General features: G+C 46.1%; 1 protein-coding gene across 1 annotated transcript in view; it reads left to right on the top strand.

Moving 5' to 3' along the window:
- Nucleotides 1–8,678: 8,678 nt before the first annotated feature.
- Nucleotides 8,679–16,583, top strand: part of LRCH2 (leucine rich repeats and calponin homology domain containing 2) — a gene marked incomplete at its 3' end in the record, with an annotated part of 47,840 nt that continues 39,935 nt past the window's right edge. The window contains exon 1 of the mRNA XM_082004052.1: nucleotides 8,679–9,000. Coding sequence (XP_081860178.1) covers nucleotides 8,742–9,000 — 259 coding nt within the window. The 5' untranslated portion in view covers nucleotides 8,679–8,741. The remainder of the gene's footprint in view (nucleotides 9,001–16,583) is intronic.

Below are 16,583 nucleotides of genomic sequence, written 5' to 3'. Positions count from 1 at the left end.
CTCCCTCCTCCCCGCCAGTGGCGCAGGGGGACGGGGAATGGGGGTTGTGGTCAGTTCATCACACCTTGTCTCTGCCGCTCCTTCCTCCTCAGGGGGAGGCTCCTCACACTCCTCCCCTGCTCCAGCGTGGGGTCCCTCCCACGGCAGACAGTCCTCCACCAACTTCTCCAACGTGAGTCCTTCCCACGGGCTGCAGTTCTTCACGAGCCGCTCCAGCCTGGGTCCCCCCACGGGTGCCGTCCTTCAGGAACAGGCTGCTCCAGCCTGGGTCCCCCCACAGGTGCCGTCCTTCAGGAACAGGCTGCTCCAGCCCGGCCCCCGTGGGGTCCCAGGTCCTGCCAGCAAACCTGCTCCAGCCGGGGCTCCTCTCTCTCCCCATGGGGCCACAGGCCCTGCCAGGAGCCGGCCCCAGCACGGGCTGCCCACGGGGTCACGGCCTCCTTCGGGCATCCCCCTGCCCCGGCGTGGGGCCCTCCCCGGGTGCGGGTGCAGATCTGCTCCCCCGTGGAGCTCCATGGCCGCAGAGGCACAGCCGGCCTCCCCGTGGGCTTCCCCAGGAGCTGCCAGGGACCCTCTGCTCCGGCGCCCGGAGCCCTCCTGCCCCTCCTGCTCCGCCCTGGGGGTCTGCAGTTGTTCCTCTCGCACATTCTCGCTCCCCTCTCCCGATGCAGTTGCTACATGCCATCTTTTTTTGCCTTCTTCACTCCGTCACCCCAGAGGCGCTGCCGCCATCGCTGATAGGCTCGGCCTTGGCCAGCGGCGGGTCCGTCTCGGAGCCGGCCGGCACTGGCTCTGCCGGACACGGGGGAAGCTTCTGGCAGCTTCTGACAGAAGCCACCCCTGCAGCCCCCACCCCTGCTACCAAAACCTGGCCACGCAAACCCAACACGATAGCAATGGACAGGGAGAGAGAGGTCTGTGGAAGTGTCATTTTCTAGCCCCCAGTGAGGTGCTGGAGAAGGGCTCTGGGAGGTGTCCTGGAGCCAGTGGTGGAGCAGCAGCTGCCGGGAGCCAGGAGGGAAGGACCGCAGGAGGGCTCGGGGGCCTCCTTCGGGCACAGGCCCGCCGTCTGCTGAGTGACCCACGCTGGGAAGAAGCTGGAGCTGGTCCCACTGTGAGGACAGTGTCATGAAAGGTTTTGTGACTTTCTGCAAAATCGTATGTGCTTGTATCTTCAGAAAATCTGAAAGTAACAGCTGAGAGATTTCCAGTGGTGTTTCCATTTGATCACGTTTCGTGAAACAAACATTTGAGACAAAACAAGACAAAGGCAGAGTTTAGAAATACGGAGCCCAACTTCTAAAACAGTAGGTATTTTCAGATGACAGTTTTTCTGTTGAATTACAACATAGCATTTGCAGCACATTCCACCAGGTGAGAGGTTTAATTATCTGTTTTTCTCTGCACGCTTAGCTTTGAAGGCAGTGACAAAACCTTTCTGAGCCATGTTTCTGCATCTGGGAAGCACGAGCTTTGTTATCTCTCAGCTGCCAGTCTGACCTCTTAATGTCTTGGCAAGTGTCCCATTTGCTTAGTATGTTTAAGTACTGCCATTAACTCAGTTCTGAGTAATTTCTCACATTAACAGTGTAGGTGACACATGCTGGAGTTGGTGAAAAGGCCTTAAGAGCCAGAACCTCCTCTAAAGCACAATGCCCCTGCACTGGAGAGGACTGCAGGTGTCTGGCAGACAGACTTGACCCTGCATCCTAAGAAAGGAATGTCAGTAATGTGACTTTCTAAAGGTTAAAGCAGGATTATTTTTAAAAAAAAAAAAAAAAGGAACACTGGAAAAAAAGGATTTTTGTTGTGCTTTCCTCTAGAACTGGTTTGTGTTGACTAAATGATACTGCGGCAACAAGCTGTCAAGCTAAGCCCTCAGAGAAAACTGGGGCACCTCTGCCAAAGGTGCCAGGTATTCCCCCCCTGGAGGGCACAAGCATAATGGACTTTTTCACAAAGAGCAAGTGTTATGTTGGGGCACTGAGCCTTTCGATTTATCAGCTGCTCTTCTTGTCATATAATCACACCCCAAGGAACCTTGGAAGGCTCTTAGCTAAAAACAAATAAAAATAGAAGTCAGTGGGAGAAGGGAACACATGCCAGCATTCAAACATTCACATTATCTGAAATGCTTTCTCAGTTTCTTAGTAGATCTACTGAATCTTCTGCGTGTTAAATAACTTGTGATGATTTGTTGTTGTAATAAATCTTATGATATAAAAATATGTATCTTAAAATTAATGCTGACCACTTTGTCTCTTGTTCCCAGGGGTACCTCATATCACAGTTATCTAATACAAATTTACAAAAAATATGACTGTTCGTTTTCAGTGAAATGGACCCAAAACTACATGATGCAATTGCAAATAATTTTTTTTCTAGGGAAGTAAGCCTGAGTGGCTGTAGAAATATATGTCAAGGAAATGTTTAACATGTGCATGCATACATTTTTACCTGTGGGTATGGAAGCACTCCACTCTATATCAGAATTGCTCAAAGGATAAACAATTACTTATCTCAATGGGCCAAAAATCCAATCGCTTTTGTGATGTTTTGTATTTTGCCCACAAGGGGGGGTGTTTAGGCCTTTTAATTGGTGAGAACTACAGGATCATAATTCTTAGCTCTTAATGAGGAACGCTGGTAGCAGTACAGCTTCGTTAGCTTGCTCTGAAACTGGTGCACCACTACTGAAGAGCTTATGTTTTATTGTTAGATGCTGAACATGGCCTTTTAACCATATGTGGCTACTTGAAAATCATCTTCTTGAGAAGATGGAAGAGAACAAAACTGTTCTTCAGGCTTTTTGAGAAAACTCCAGACGATGCCAATATTTCTCTACATTACCCATTCCTCGAATATGAGCTACGTTCATGATAATACTTCAGTTTTTATGCAGAAGTTCTGACTGGATGCAATAAAGTGGCTGACGTGCACATATCATTGAGTTCTGCTCGGTGAAAACAACTGTTCACACAACCACTTCTTGTTAACAGTTAATGACAAATTCCATGATTTGCTTCTTACACATTCAGCAGATGCAGCCTGTTGATATTTAGAGACTGCAAGGTATTTAGAGAAGGGTTGTTGGGGGTTTTTTTCTCTCAGCCTGGTACATGCAAAAGTACTCTTACAGTACCCATTAGCTATACCTCTGGACTATGCAGAACATCCTTAAAGCCATCCCATAAAAATGCATGTCTAGATTTGGAGGTCTGCAGGATGATTTAACATTTGTATTAAAGCACAGTACAACTGATCATCCCGTGTGCAGTTATCTAGGACAAGGTGACAATAGTTACCTCTTATCTTAGACTGTCTTTTGTGTATCAGGGACATGGCTTGTGAAATGCATGGCATACCTGATAAAGATAATTGCAATGGCACGGGCTTGGACTCTATACAGCATGTGCAGGATGACTGGGGAGTTGGTAGCTTCAGTGCAATCTGTAACCAGCCTAGCTACATCCCAGTAAACCGAGAGACACGGACACACCACGCCGCTGCGCTTCTGATTGCAGCATAGGAGTAGTTTTAGTTCATGTTGCTTCTCAGGGTCCCTCAATATTAAAGTAAGCCTTCACTGAAAGGGCTACATTTCTAATTTTACCAAGAAACAAGCAAGGCAAGTACGCTACCGCATGGCAAACAAGTTATTCAAAACAGACTAAAAGGAAAAACCCTGTTAGAAATCACACTAGAATGATCAGTTAAGGATAAAGGCCTTTGCAGCAGCACGAGGGGGGTATTTGTAGTACATGTAATTGGAATAAGTGGTACCTGAAATCACATCTTTAAGGGTAGAGGCTGCCTTCCCCCCTGCTTTCAGAAGGGTGGTGCTCAATGCTCAATGAAGCATTGCTAGCTGTAGGATTAATCAGATGCTCCCAATGGAAAAGGTACCAGGAATCTTCTCATTAATGGATCTGCTGTCTTACTGTGGTCTATACAAAAAGACTTCTAAGAACAGATATTGCTCACCAAAGCAGCTAGACAGAATCTTGCTTGCTTCTTTTCTATTCAGGCATCAGGTGCTGGAGAATTTTGAGCTGTTTCTAGGTCTTTAAATATGGTTTCAGATAAATCACTACCCTTTAGCATGGGCAGTGTGGCATTTGCCTTTTGACCTAACTAGGAATATAGGGTTTGCTTGCTTTGCTTTCAAAACGGGGCAGGTGATGCCATTTTAGTATGACTCTTTAATCCGGTTATTTGGAGATTATTTTAACTCCCTGTGTGAGGCTGTGGACACCTGCCAGTCTTGAAGAAGAAAAGCAGTATCAATTAGGAATAGAGCATGCACTGATATACAAAGTAAGTGAGAAGGAATTGAAGAGTAATCAAGGAGATGGCACAAGGATCATGTGAGTGCTGAAGTAACAGTGAATGTGTTATGTCAGTACTTCACATGTGTAGGAGGACTGAGGCTACTCATGAAGAAGCATAGTAAGAGCATTATGAATGCTTGGATGTTTAATTGCTTAAAGCAAGAAAGTTTCTAAAGGATGCAAAAAAGGGTCAGTGCTGACATCTCAGGAGGATTTAATTTCTCACAGCAAACAGCAATCTAGAGTGACAAAGATCTGCTTTGTATTCAGCTCAAGTATTTAATTCAGGAACACTAAAAGCTTCAGGGGTGTCTCTGCTTTTGGCAATCCCTGTTGCTTGGCGTTAGGTGCCCAGAGCTTGTGTTGCCTGGCAGAGGTCTGCAAGTCTGCTGGAGTTGTCAAGGGAGCGTTGCACCGCATGACACCCCGGGCAGCATCTCAGCTTTGTTACTGTGCTTTGATGTTCTTACCACATGCACTGACCTGACCTGGGACACAGGCTGCAGTATACTCTGGAGAATTACAGAATCACAGAATCGTTAGGGTTGGAAAAGACCTTTAAGATCATCAAGTCCAACCATCAACCCAACACCACCATGCCCACTAAACTATGTCCTGAAGTGCCACGTCCACATGTTTTTTTAATACTTCCAGTGATGGTGACTCTACCACCTCCCTGGGCAGCCTGTTCCAATGTTTGACCACTCTCTCAGTAAAGAAATTTTTCCTAACATCCAGTCTAAACCACACCTGGCGCAACTTGAGGCCATTTCCTAGTTCTTTTTTCCTAGTTCATTTTCCATAGTTCTATCGCTAATTACTTGGGAGAAGAGACCATCACCCACCTCACAACCTCCTTTCAGGTAGTTGTAGAGAGCAATAAGGTCTCCCCTCAGCCTCCTCTTCTTCAGACTGAACAACCCCAGTTGCCTCAGCCGTTCCTTATAAGACTTGTTCTCTAGACCCCTCACCAGCTTCGTTGTCCTTCTCCATTATGAAGGTACGGGAGAGATAAGGGACCCCACTCTTGCTTTGCCTACTGTCATAATAAATTTTATACCGACGTTTCCAGTACAGATAAATCTGTCTGGCTCTCTCGAGAAGGCAGTGCTCTGGGGGAAATTCGGAGCTGTGAGCAATGACGCAGAATAGGTGTGGGAGCAGCAGAGGCAGAGCAGCAGGATGGGCACGCAGCTCTCACACTCGCTCTGCCCATGGCTTGTGCTAACCATGCTAAGGACTACGTCATTGCAAGACTTGTGAGTAACCACATCTTGCAATCCATGTTGAAAGTTAGATGGATCAAAGCCTTATCTAGATCTCATTCCTCTAGGCATTAATACTACCTCTTGAAGTTTGTTGATGTCATATCTTTATGAGTTTTTATCTCATCTAGAGCGGATGTGGGTTACCACAAAGATTTTCAAAGTGGAAGCTCTTCATGGAAGTGGGGGATTTTCAGTGGTTTTGGGCTCCTGATACATAGACTCTGTCTGTGGCGTGACAGCAGGAAAATACGTTTGTCTTGTGCAGTCTCATTACAACGTCTGAGTGTTTCCACCTCATCCTGTACTCATCTTAAGTGCCTCAATAAATAAGAAAATGCTATCATCTCTGTTTTATAGAAGAAACTGAGGGATGGCACAGCTATGACTTACTACTCATTATGACAAGAAGGTTGGTTTTGGGAGCCTTCTGCCACTAGTGACTCTGGTTTTGCTTGCGAAATGAGAAAGAAAGGGCAGCGGGGAGTGTGGGGAGAGTGAACTGTTGAAACGCTGTGAAATACAATATAAATAAAATGAATTAGAATTCAGCATTCCAGACATCTGTTCTCATTGTGCAGCTATTTGAGGTGATAAATGACCCCCACAGGTAAAACTCCATGTAACTATACCATAGGAACCTGCAATCAATTCCCAAGCTTTTGCCTGAGTAAGCAGCAATTTGCTCAAGACAGTTTGCAAATTGGGGATTTTGGGTTAGCTGTTAGAAAAAGTCTCAGGCGCTGCTTCTAGCCTATTGTATTGGAGACTTCAGTGCATTCGAAGATGTAAGCATGTGCCTGAGCAGACTGAGCGTGCTTGGCTTGCTTCTCAGTAGGAACACCTGCAGACACAGTGAGTATTTTGTTAAAGATAAAAAGGCCCCTCATACGTGAGAACTCCAGCATGATTAAATGGTGTTTGGAGTCCTCTGACAATTTGTCAGACCTATTTCTTACAAAGTGAGCTGAACCCCTTTCTCTAAGGTCGCAGAGATGAGTTAGGCTCTAAATAGCAAGCGGCTGTATGATGTGGCTTAGAGGGAGGACAGCAGAGCTACGTTTCTGAGCTGGCCCTGTGCCAAGCCACCCGCTTTGTAAACTTGGAGCAACTATTTCTAACAGTTAGTAACATTTAGTTAACGGGGCTGGTCCTGGCCGCTGCTCTGCTTCACTCCTGCCAGCTGCAGAGCCACTGTACCTCCTGCTCCAGGAAAAATCATGGTACACACTTGGCCCAACATCAGTCTGTGAGTTCGTTCAACCTCTACCCTCCCTGGCTGGCGGCTCGACCACGGGCGGCAGTCAGCAGCGTTCATGCAGGTTTGTCTGATGCTGTGAATCCAGGGAACAATTATTTTTTTTCAGGGCAAGAGCAGAGGCTCTGCCCCAGGCAGGCTGATCGGTAGGTATTTGTTTGTAAGCTTTAATCCCACAGCCCACGAAAGCATCCACAGCTAAGCTAAACGAAGCAGGCAGCCACAATATTTGGAGGTGACAATGGGAGCCCTTCCCCCACCCCACAGGCATTTTGCACATAGGCCTCTTTTGCTGAAAAGCCAGTGTATTTGCAAGGACACAGTGATCCCGAAGTCCACACAATACTGCACCGAAGGATTAAACCCTTCGCTCTTCAGTACCTTCTCACTGATCCTGGCTAATTTGGTTCTATTGAATTTCAGCCAGAGATCACCCACAGAATATTACAGAGCTGTTCCTCTTTTGACTAATAATGGCTCAGCTGTCTCCCACTGACATATTGCTGACTGAAGGCTAGTCTCTCCCATACTGCTTATAGAAGGAATTTCCCTTAGATCCCCAAATTAGTCGTGATACATGCATGCATGCATGCAAAAAAAAAATCCATTTAAGGACCTTCAGGAGGATCAAAGAATAAAAGCAGATTCTGCTTATCAAACCCACAGCAATTGCATTAAGATGTGGGTCTATGAGCCTTTCTTTAGCACTTCTTAATTATGGCTCCAGAGACATTTTTTGTCAGATAAATATGCAGCACCTATCACGTACAGATTACATGGTAATAATTATTCATCCATACAGTATTCCAGCAATCGTGTAACATTTTATTAATACAACAGGGCCTCGGACATTGCAGCCAGCTTCTGATTTATGTTTCACCACTCCCCTTTCACATTCTGAGTCAAGAGCATCAGTATTTTCGAGGGTTTTGTTTCTTAACCCATTTTAGGGTGACAGCCCTACTCCTATTCCCCTTTGTTCTGCTGCGGGAGATCCCCCACTCATTTTTTTACACGCCACTAATGAGGATCTGCAGTTATTGACAGGCACTACTCGCTATTAGCTTTCAACGCAGAGGTGATGCTCTGATGCATCTGGTTTAGGTGACTTTTTAACCTGAGGAGCCATCGAAAATCTCTGTTGCCATAGATACGAGAGTAAACCTGAACGGTGCCACTGGAGTGAAAGTAGCCCATTTGCCACGCCACCGACTGGCGAGGCTGCTCCGCGACCGGGAAAGGACGCCGTGTCACCGGCGCTGTGGTCGCCGAGCAGTTGTTTCCTGTGTCACATAAACGTCGCCTCTGTTTTGCGGGGCGGCCCCTGCCCCGAACCCCTCCCGCAGCTGTGTTCTCCCGAAACAGAGTGACCCGGGCCCGCTCCCGGCCCGGCTGCAAGAGGCACCCTGCTCCCACAGGCTCCCCGCCAGGCCCCGCTCCCCATGGTGGCGGGACGTCCCGGCACTGCGCCCGCCCCGCGCCCTCCCGGTCCCGCTGCAGCCCCACGGGCGGCGGCATGTAGCTCCCCACATCGCCCGCGCGCGGCCTCCGGTGCCACCAACCGCCCCGCCCCCTGGCGCGCGCGCGGCCCCTCATTGGCGAGCACCGCCTCGGTCACCACACCCCATTGCGCCCGGCACCGCGGATTGGTGAGGGAGGCCGCAGGGGAGCAGCGGAGCCACGCCCCTTCGCTCCACACCGCCGCGGATTGGTGAGGGCGGCCGAGGGGCGCGCGGGAGCCACGCCCCCTCCGCCAGCGGCCCCTCCGTCCCACTCCCGCGGCCCCCCCTACCCCTTTGCGTGCCCGGCAGCGCCTGCGCAGTGGCGGCGGGGCGGTGGGGCGGCGCTGGCTGTTGTTATTGTGGGGCTGGTTTGCACCGCGCGAAGATGGCGGCCGGGCAGGGGGGCGGTGGCGGCAACGGCAACGGCAGCGGTGCGGGGGGGCTGGGGATCCCCGCTCACCTCACTCTCTCCTTCTCGGCCGGGCCGCACTGGGGCGCGGCGACTCTGCCGCAGCCGCACACGGTGCGCAGCCTGGACCGGGCCCTAGAGGAGGCGGGCAGCTCGGGCATCCTCTGCCTCAGCGGGAGGAAGCTGCGCGACTTCCCCGGCAGCGGCTACGACCTCAGCGACACCACGCAAGCAGGTGGGGGGGCTCCGGCTGTAAGGGGTGATGGGGCATCCTGCCGAAGGGGCCCGGCTGCGGTGGTAACGCGGGACGGATGGGCGCCCGGCGGGGAGGGCGTCCCCATGGTCGTGGCAGTTGGGGGCGAGCAGTGGGAAGGGGGCGGGGGGAGCGTGTGGTGCCAATGGGGGTGCGAGGTCTCTGCTGCGGTGGCGGTGATGCAGCGAGGGGGTCTTCTGTGGTGGCAAAGGAGGGCTGCGGGCGTTGGGGCTGTAGTGGCAGTTGCGGTGGGATGGCATGGGAGCGGCCTGCTCTGGTGGCATTAGGGGGCCTGGGGGTCCCCAGTGGGGGCAATGGGGAGGCTCTAGCGGGGGGATCCGTTGTGACTGGGGGAAGCAGTGGGGCGCATATGCTGTGGTGGCAATGGGGAAGATGTAGTGGGGGGTGCTGGTGTGGTGGCAACGGGGAGAAGCACTAAGGAGCCCCCGCTGTGGTGGCATTGGGGGTCTCGGAGCGTGTGTGGGCTGCCGTGGTGGCAGTGGGGAGGAGAGGGGCCCGCGCTGTGTGGGGGCAATGGCAGATAGTGGAGAGGCTCCAGGTTGGGGGGGGGGCGGGACAATGGGGGGGCTCCCCCCGCATGCAGTGCGACGGGAGGGCTGGAGGAGCGGGGTGTGCACTGGCGGCGTGCTCCCCCTCTGCGTGCATTGAGGGGTCGCTTCTGCTCTCTGTGCTTGCGGGGGGCGTTCCTGCTGTGTGTGTGTGCGGTGGCGTGCTGTGCACGGGGGGGAACCTTGTGTCTCTTGAGTGCGTGCCAAGGTAGGGGTGCTGCTGCGGTGTGCCGGGGGGGGGTGTGAGGAGCGAGGGTACCCCAGCAGCGTGCGCCTGCGCGGAGTGCTGCCGTTGTGTGCGTGTGCGGGGGTAGGGCTCTGCGGGGAGCGGGGCTCCCGCTGAACCTCATCCTTGCGTGCGTGTACGCAGCGGGGTGTTGTGCCAGGTGCGTGTGTGCAGCGCGAGGGTTATTGTGCTCTGTGTGTGTGTCTGCGATGGGGAGGGGCGCCGGCGCTGCGGGGCGAGGGGTTCCCCTCTGTTCGTGCTTGTGCAGCGGGGAGGGGTTGAGCTTTCTGCGTGCGTGCGGGGCGGCGGGTGGCACTCGCGGGGAGTCCGGCGTTGTGTGTGTCTATACGTGTCCTAAGGACGAGGACTTGCAATTTGCGTGCCCGCACACGGTGCCTGGAGGAGGGGGGGTAAGATGGGGGAGCTGCTCAGTTCGCGCGCTGGGGAAGGAGAGCTCCTTGCTGTGGCTGGTGTGTACCTTCAAGGGTGTCGCATCCCTCGCAGTGAAGCTTTATTACCGGGAGTAGTCCGGTCGGTCCTTCCCAGCTCAGCAGCAGGATGGTTAGAACGGGTGAGAGCGATGTGTGTGCATCTAGCAGAGCGCCTGTCGGAGCTTGATGTATTCCCCGTGTTGGTAAATGCTTGGGTGCCATGCAGGCAAGCCGGAATTTACCCAGGCTCTTGGGTGAAGTAAACTTGGAGACATTTTTCTATACGGTTCCTAGAAAACAAAACTACATTTTCGGCGGGGGTTCTGTTACATTTTGGCTCATCCCTGATATACTTCTGGATTTATTTGCTGCTGGAGGAGCTGCTGAAAAAGGATCATTTTGAGTAATGTGCTAGAGCAAAATATTAATGAGAGGTCTAGCATCTTTTGTTCACAGGTAGTAGTGGCTTTCCAAAATGATTTTTGGGTGAATTAATTCCATGTTTGGGTTTTGGTTTTATTTTGTTTTGGGCTTTTCTTTCCCCATGGATTATGAATAGCTGGCTTATTGTTTTGAATATGAGACTGCCCATTGTGGTACCTTATCCATCTCTGACAATCCTGTACTCCTGATCTATCAAATACTCATTCTGTTGCTCTTTGTTGTGGGCTGCATCTGTGCAGAGGGTTAAATGATGATGTACTCATTCTTCTGTGATATATTAGGTGGTGTAGGGTGTAGAATTTGTGAAGGACTGATTTTTAAAATCCAATTTCTGTATCCAGTACCAAGCCTGCTAATGATTTGTGGGATATTAGCTTTTTTCCCTGACACATGTGATGCATTCTTATGTGCAATGGAGAATAGGGATAGGTAAAAGTGGGTTAGTTAATTCATCATGGAGGCACAAAATTAAAATAAAATTTTTCAGGTTCCATGAACTAATAGCTCTTTTTTTTTTTTTTCTTATAGTAGCATGAAACTATATTCAGCAACATAGTAGATCACTTCTGTGTATAATTACTCAGTAACTAAAGCACTAAAAATGGAGCCTCATATAGGCAATTTATTATTAAAAAGACTTTTTCTGTAACCTGAAGCAGGTGCATCAAGGATCCATATTTTGTGTTTGCTTCTAATTATTGCTAATTGCATTTTAGGTTTAGGCTTTTTGTTGTTTTATTTTGAATCTCAGCGTATTTGAGTAAAAGCTGTCTGCAGTGCTCGTCTTTATCTTTTAGGATGTACTAGAGCCCAGTCACTACACAGGATTGAATTTTCATCATGAAAGATCATATGAAAATGTTTACGGGCAGTCTGACAGAAATAGCCATATTGCTTGCTGCTCTAAAAGTACTTGCTTTATGTGGGTCTATGTGAGTACCATCTCATAATAATCCTGATTTAATGTAGCACTGATTTATTAATTAAGCCTGTGAAATACAAATTTCAGATGTCTTTCAAAACGTGCTTGTAAACAAAATATTTGTAGTCTTCATTTTGACTTAATCTGTGGAATTTTTTTGATAAGTGGGTAAATGGTATTCTACTGGTGAATCATGGACATCCTTTACAGAGTATCAGTATGACACAGAGCTCAAAGGAAGATCAGCAACTGCCTCAGAGGCTATGGTCATTTACTTATTTATAGCAATTATAATTTTACAATTATTATTTGTACATTTTTGTAGCAACTATCACTGTTTCACATTATAGTATACCCATGAATAAGGTTCTAGATTTAGGGTGAGGTATGGGAGATGGGGGTTGGGTCAAAAATCTTTGCTGTGTTTCGCTTTCTGTTCTACGTCAGGAACTTCTCCAAAATTTGGTTATGTGGTACTTGGAGAAAACATTTAAGACAACAACCTCTTAACAAATCTGGATGTAAACAATTTATTTTCCATATCACAAACCCTTATGCAGTAGGATCTACTGTGTCACTGTACATCCAGCATATTCTGCCTTAACGTAAATAAAATCAGCAACGCAAAGTTATTTGTAGGATTGAAGTAAAACCACTACAGTTCTCAGTAAGGTTCAGATAGATAGATAGATAGATATGTGTTAAAGCACAACTGCGGTTGATTTATGAAAAATACTCTGGGATTTTTTTGCTTAAGGTCTGGCCATATTTTACATCTGATTTATGTAATGGCTTGCCAATCCATAATTTGAAAATACTGTAGCATGTTTTGAGCACCTTAAATTATGTGACAAAAATTACCGCTGAGCTAAAAGTATAATTACAATATCTGATTGTTTAGCTCTGGTCGTATGTATGTCATATTTTTTCTTTTTAACCGTGAATTGTCATCGCAGCTCTTTGGTCAAAAACACCTTATTTTATTATTTCCCTGAATTTGTCTTCTGGCTGTTGAAGCTGATCTTGGGCTGCTGTTAAATGAAATTCTGGAAAAAAAATTATAGGTCATGAGATATCAAGAGGTATATTGAATATTCCAATCATTTTATTAATGTGTGTAATTTTGCTTCTCTCTGCTTGAGAAACATTAGGCCCCCTGGCAGTTAAGTAATTGAGTATATCATATCAATGTAATCACTGTCTGCTTAGCTGAAGAGTTGTTTTTTGTTTTCTTTTTTTAAAGACAGGTTCCTGTGCTATATTGCCATGCTGGACTAAGTCAACCTATGAATTTAGCAATTTGCCCCCTTTTTTGTGAGCACTTCTTAAAACGTGACTTTAGTAAATATGAAAGGTACTGGATCAAGAAACTATTTGCTCTGCGTAAATATAGTGGTGCCATCAAGCTTACTTGTCTATGACTTTGTCACAACAAACTTGATTCCCAATTTTTAATTCTGAGGGAACCTCCAATCAATTATAAGTAGGCAATTGATTGCCTGTAAAAATATTAATTTTGAAATTTCTCCTTTCTCACCACCTGCTACCTTCATACCCAGCTGAGAAGTAACACCATTGTATTCCTGATAGGACTTCAGGATGAGCCCTCCTGGCATGGCCAACACCAGTCTCTGCACCACAGGGAGAGTTCCCACATTGTGATTCCTGCATGTGTCTGTTGAGGGGATGGGATGGGAGGAGACATGCTTGTTGTTCAAGATACTGTTGCGTAGCATTTCTTGCATGACTTTGACTTTTTACATCTTATTTCTGGCTCTTCTAAGGTATATAGTCAGCCACATGATTATGGATTAAAAACAAAACCTACAACTTAATATTGAGTGTGAACTGCATGAGGATGCTAATTTATTATTTGAAATTTTAAAATTCTCTTCTGCCTTTATACTATATACTTCTAAACCAATTATATTTTCCTGTCTGGATAAAGTTGTTTTTGGTGGTATACCAATGTTGGTTAAAGTGATGGCAGGTAGCTGAATAGCAACACCAAATCCAATTTTCAGCTTAAGAAAATAACATTCATATATGATGTATATTCTAAATCTAGATTACATTCTAGAAATTAAACATGTTGAAAAACGTGGTTCTTCAGTAGCGACTTACTCAGATTTGAATGAAAAGAGACACTCAGATTATACACTTTTTCGGGGGGAGCGGGTAATGTTTGTGCTCAGAAATGCATCAGATGTAAAATATGGAAGTGACCCAGTTCATAAGCAAGTAATTGTGGAAATTTCCCACAGTGGTTTCTTAGTCTATCCAGCATTTGGGCTAAGGGAAAGTGAGTTATGTACGTCATCTGAAGCCTTCTTGCTGAAGGCCAGTAACAAAGGTACTTGTTAAGGTATTGTAGACAAGTTAGGAAAAGTCTCAGTTCAGTGAGTTGAAGTTAAAACAACTGATTATTCGTTTGCCTGCATAAAAGGATCGCGTTATGGAGAATATCATTAATATCTTAATCTAATAATTCAGTGTTGTAGCCTTATCTGAAATACAGAACTACAAGAAATGTGCAATTTTTTGACTTTTTGTATTCTCCATGCATCAAAACTAAATTTGCCACCACGTTGACTATTTTTATGCCTTGGAATACAAAGAAGATTTAACCTCTCAGATACTTCTGCACTTCATAGGTCTGAAGAACTTCTTGTGATACATATTTCTGCTTTGTTACTTATTATGAGACCCCGTTCACTCTGTGCTCATTGACTGTTAGTTTACCCATTTTCTTCAGGGTTCTTTCTGCTTCGCTTTTACTTTACTCGCCTTGCTTTCCAGTTTTCTTTGTCTTCCAGCAGTCTAGTTTACTTTAAAAATGTTTCTGCTTAGTTTATCCAGTGTCAAATTTTATCCTCACAAAAGATAAGTCATATAGTAAACACTGGTTACAGCTGACTGGTTGTAGCCTTTTGTCTCCGCCTCATGTCTGTTTAGATTGTAAGCTCTTCAGGGCAAAGGCCTTGGATGTGTATAACTGAGCATACAGAGACTAACATAAAAAGCTTTACTTGGGAGTTTTGTGTGCATTTTAGATGATCCTTAACAAACACAGACTTTGCTTCATTTATGAATGATGATGACTTTCCCTTATATTACTTTTCTGTGAAAGAATTAAAATAATTTGCAACTGAAACTTGGAATTTAAAAATTTCAAAAATAAAAAAGAAAATGACAGAATTAAACCAAGAAGTAGTGGCCAGTTTAAGTGGGAGGAAGATGCCCTCTGCTATAATACACGAGCTTAATAAGTTTTGCTGACTTGTCAGGAAAACACATTTCATTCTTTCTGGTAGTAAACCGTTTTAAGAATTATAGTCTAGACTCAATACTGTGGTGTGTTGTTTAGGGAAACAAGCTTCCTGTGGGATTTGCTGCTTACCATTTCAAACTACAAAAGATTTGTGGTGACAAGACATCTGCAGAAGTAGAGAGGAAGATAATCCTTGACATGCAGTAATGTCCTTTTGACTGTATAGCCAACTGGTGTGCCAATTTACCCCTTCCTATGCCAATTTGAGGAATGAATTATTCCCTCCTCTTGGTGGTGTGTTCTTTATTTTTTCATTTTAATCATGCTATGCTACAATAACTGAACACATACATTCAAGAATTGGAGCAGTGTGTTGGAAGTGCCTGGATCCTTCTCACGTGGTAACATGGTGAGGAATTTACTGAATTAATCTGTTGGTTTCATCCCTGCATTGGTGTGCACTGGCATGCTCCCCGTTTGTTCCAACCTTTAGATCAGAGCTTCTGGTTTAGTTTTTGATGAGTGCAAATTTTGGGAAAAACCTCATGTACCTGGGCCAGTGTGTGGCAGGAGGAGATGACTTGCATGAAAAACAAGAACTGCTTGAACCAAACTACAAATTTAGACATAATCAATGTAGATGCGTCCGGTGTAGACTAGGAGACTAGGTTCAGCGAGGATGAGCCGGAATAGTGGGTTCCTCAAGGCTACATTGATTTCAAAGCCAGTGTGCTAGATCTCAATCCTTCCTTCTTGGTAGTAGAAGTCTGAGAGAAACAACTGTTGGTCTGTTCCAGCTACAGAAACATGTATTTCACATGGAAGAACTGTGGTTTGATCTGATGGGATGCTTTTTGTTTAAGTCCCTTAAGTAATAAGAGTATATTTTTTTAAAAAAGGATTTTTTCGTTAGTAGTGCTGTTTAATTTGAAAAGCCAAGAACGCAGAATCTGTAAAATACAATTTCTGCTTGCATATAATTTCTGCTTCCTTTCTTTCTCATAACAATTTCTGCTTCCCTCTGTGCTCAATGAGAAACTTTAATTACATGGTTGTGTACAGTTTCTTCATGTGTCACTTAAGCACACAGACTGAGTATGTAACTAAAATTAGTGACATGGATAACCATAAAGCAGGTATTTCCTAGCTCTTCAGTTGTTGAATTTAGAACCCAAACACCACTTTGTAATATCTCTTTGTAATAAATCTTTCACAAAAATAGAAGCTATTCTATGCTCTGTCAAACGCCCAGTTAAAAAAAAAGTAAAAGCTGCTTGTAGCCGCCTACAGTCTTGGGAGTGTTTTTCTTTTAAACAGTTTGAAGAAGAAACAGAAGCGGAGGAGTATAAAACTGAGAAGCAATGTGAAAAGATGGTTAGATTCTCTTTAATATGGAACAGCCCTGTGCTAAAATATTTGATAGTGTATTGCTATGAGAAATGTGGTCACACACATTAGCACAGTCCAGTACCCTGTGGTTCACTTCAGTAGCATATAAGGAGACATTGCATGTGTTAGAAGACTGAATAAATCATTAAACATGCAGTGGAAGCTGTTAAGCCAGTCAAAGTAATTAATTTTCCTGGAAGGTTTTTTCATCTCTCCCTAGCTATTAAACAGTGATCATGTTGGTGGCAAGGAAACACCTCCTTTACACTTTTTCTGAACTTGCTCAGTAGTCCTGAGTTTCTCATCCATGCAT

The sequence above is a fragment of the Phaethon aethereus genome, assembly GCF_964289735.1.
Source record: "Phaethon aethereus genome assembly, chromosome: 10".
NCBI classification, from domain to species: domain Eukaryota; kingdom Metazoa; phylum Chordata; class Aves; order Phaethontiformes; family Phaethontidae; genus Phaethon; species Phaethon aethereus.
The sequence above is the reverse complement of the archived record's forward strand: the minus strand, read 5'-3'. Positions and strand labels throughout refer to the sequence as shown.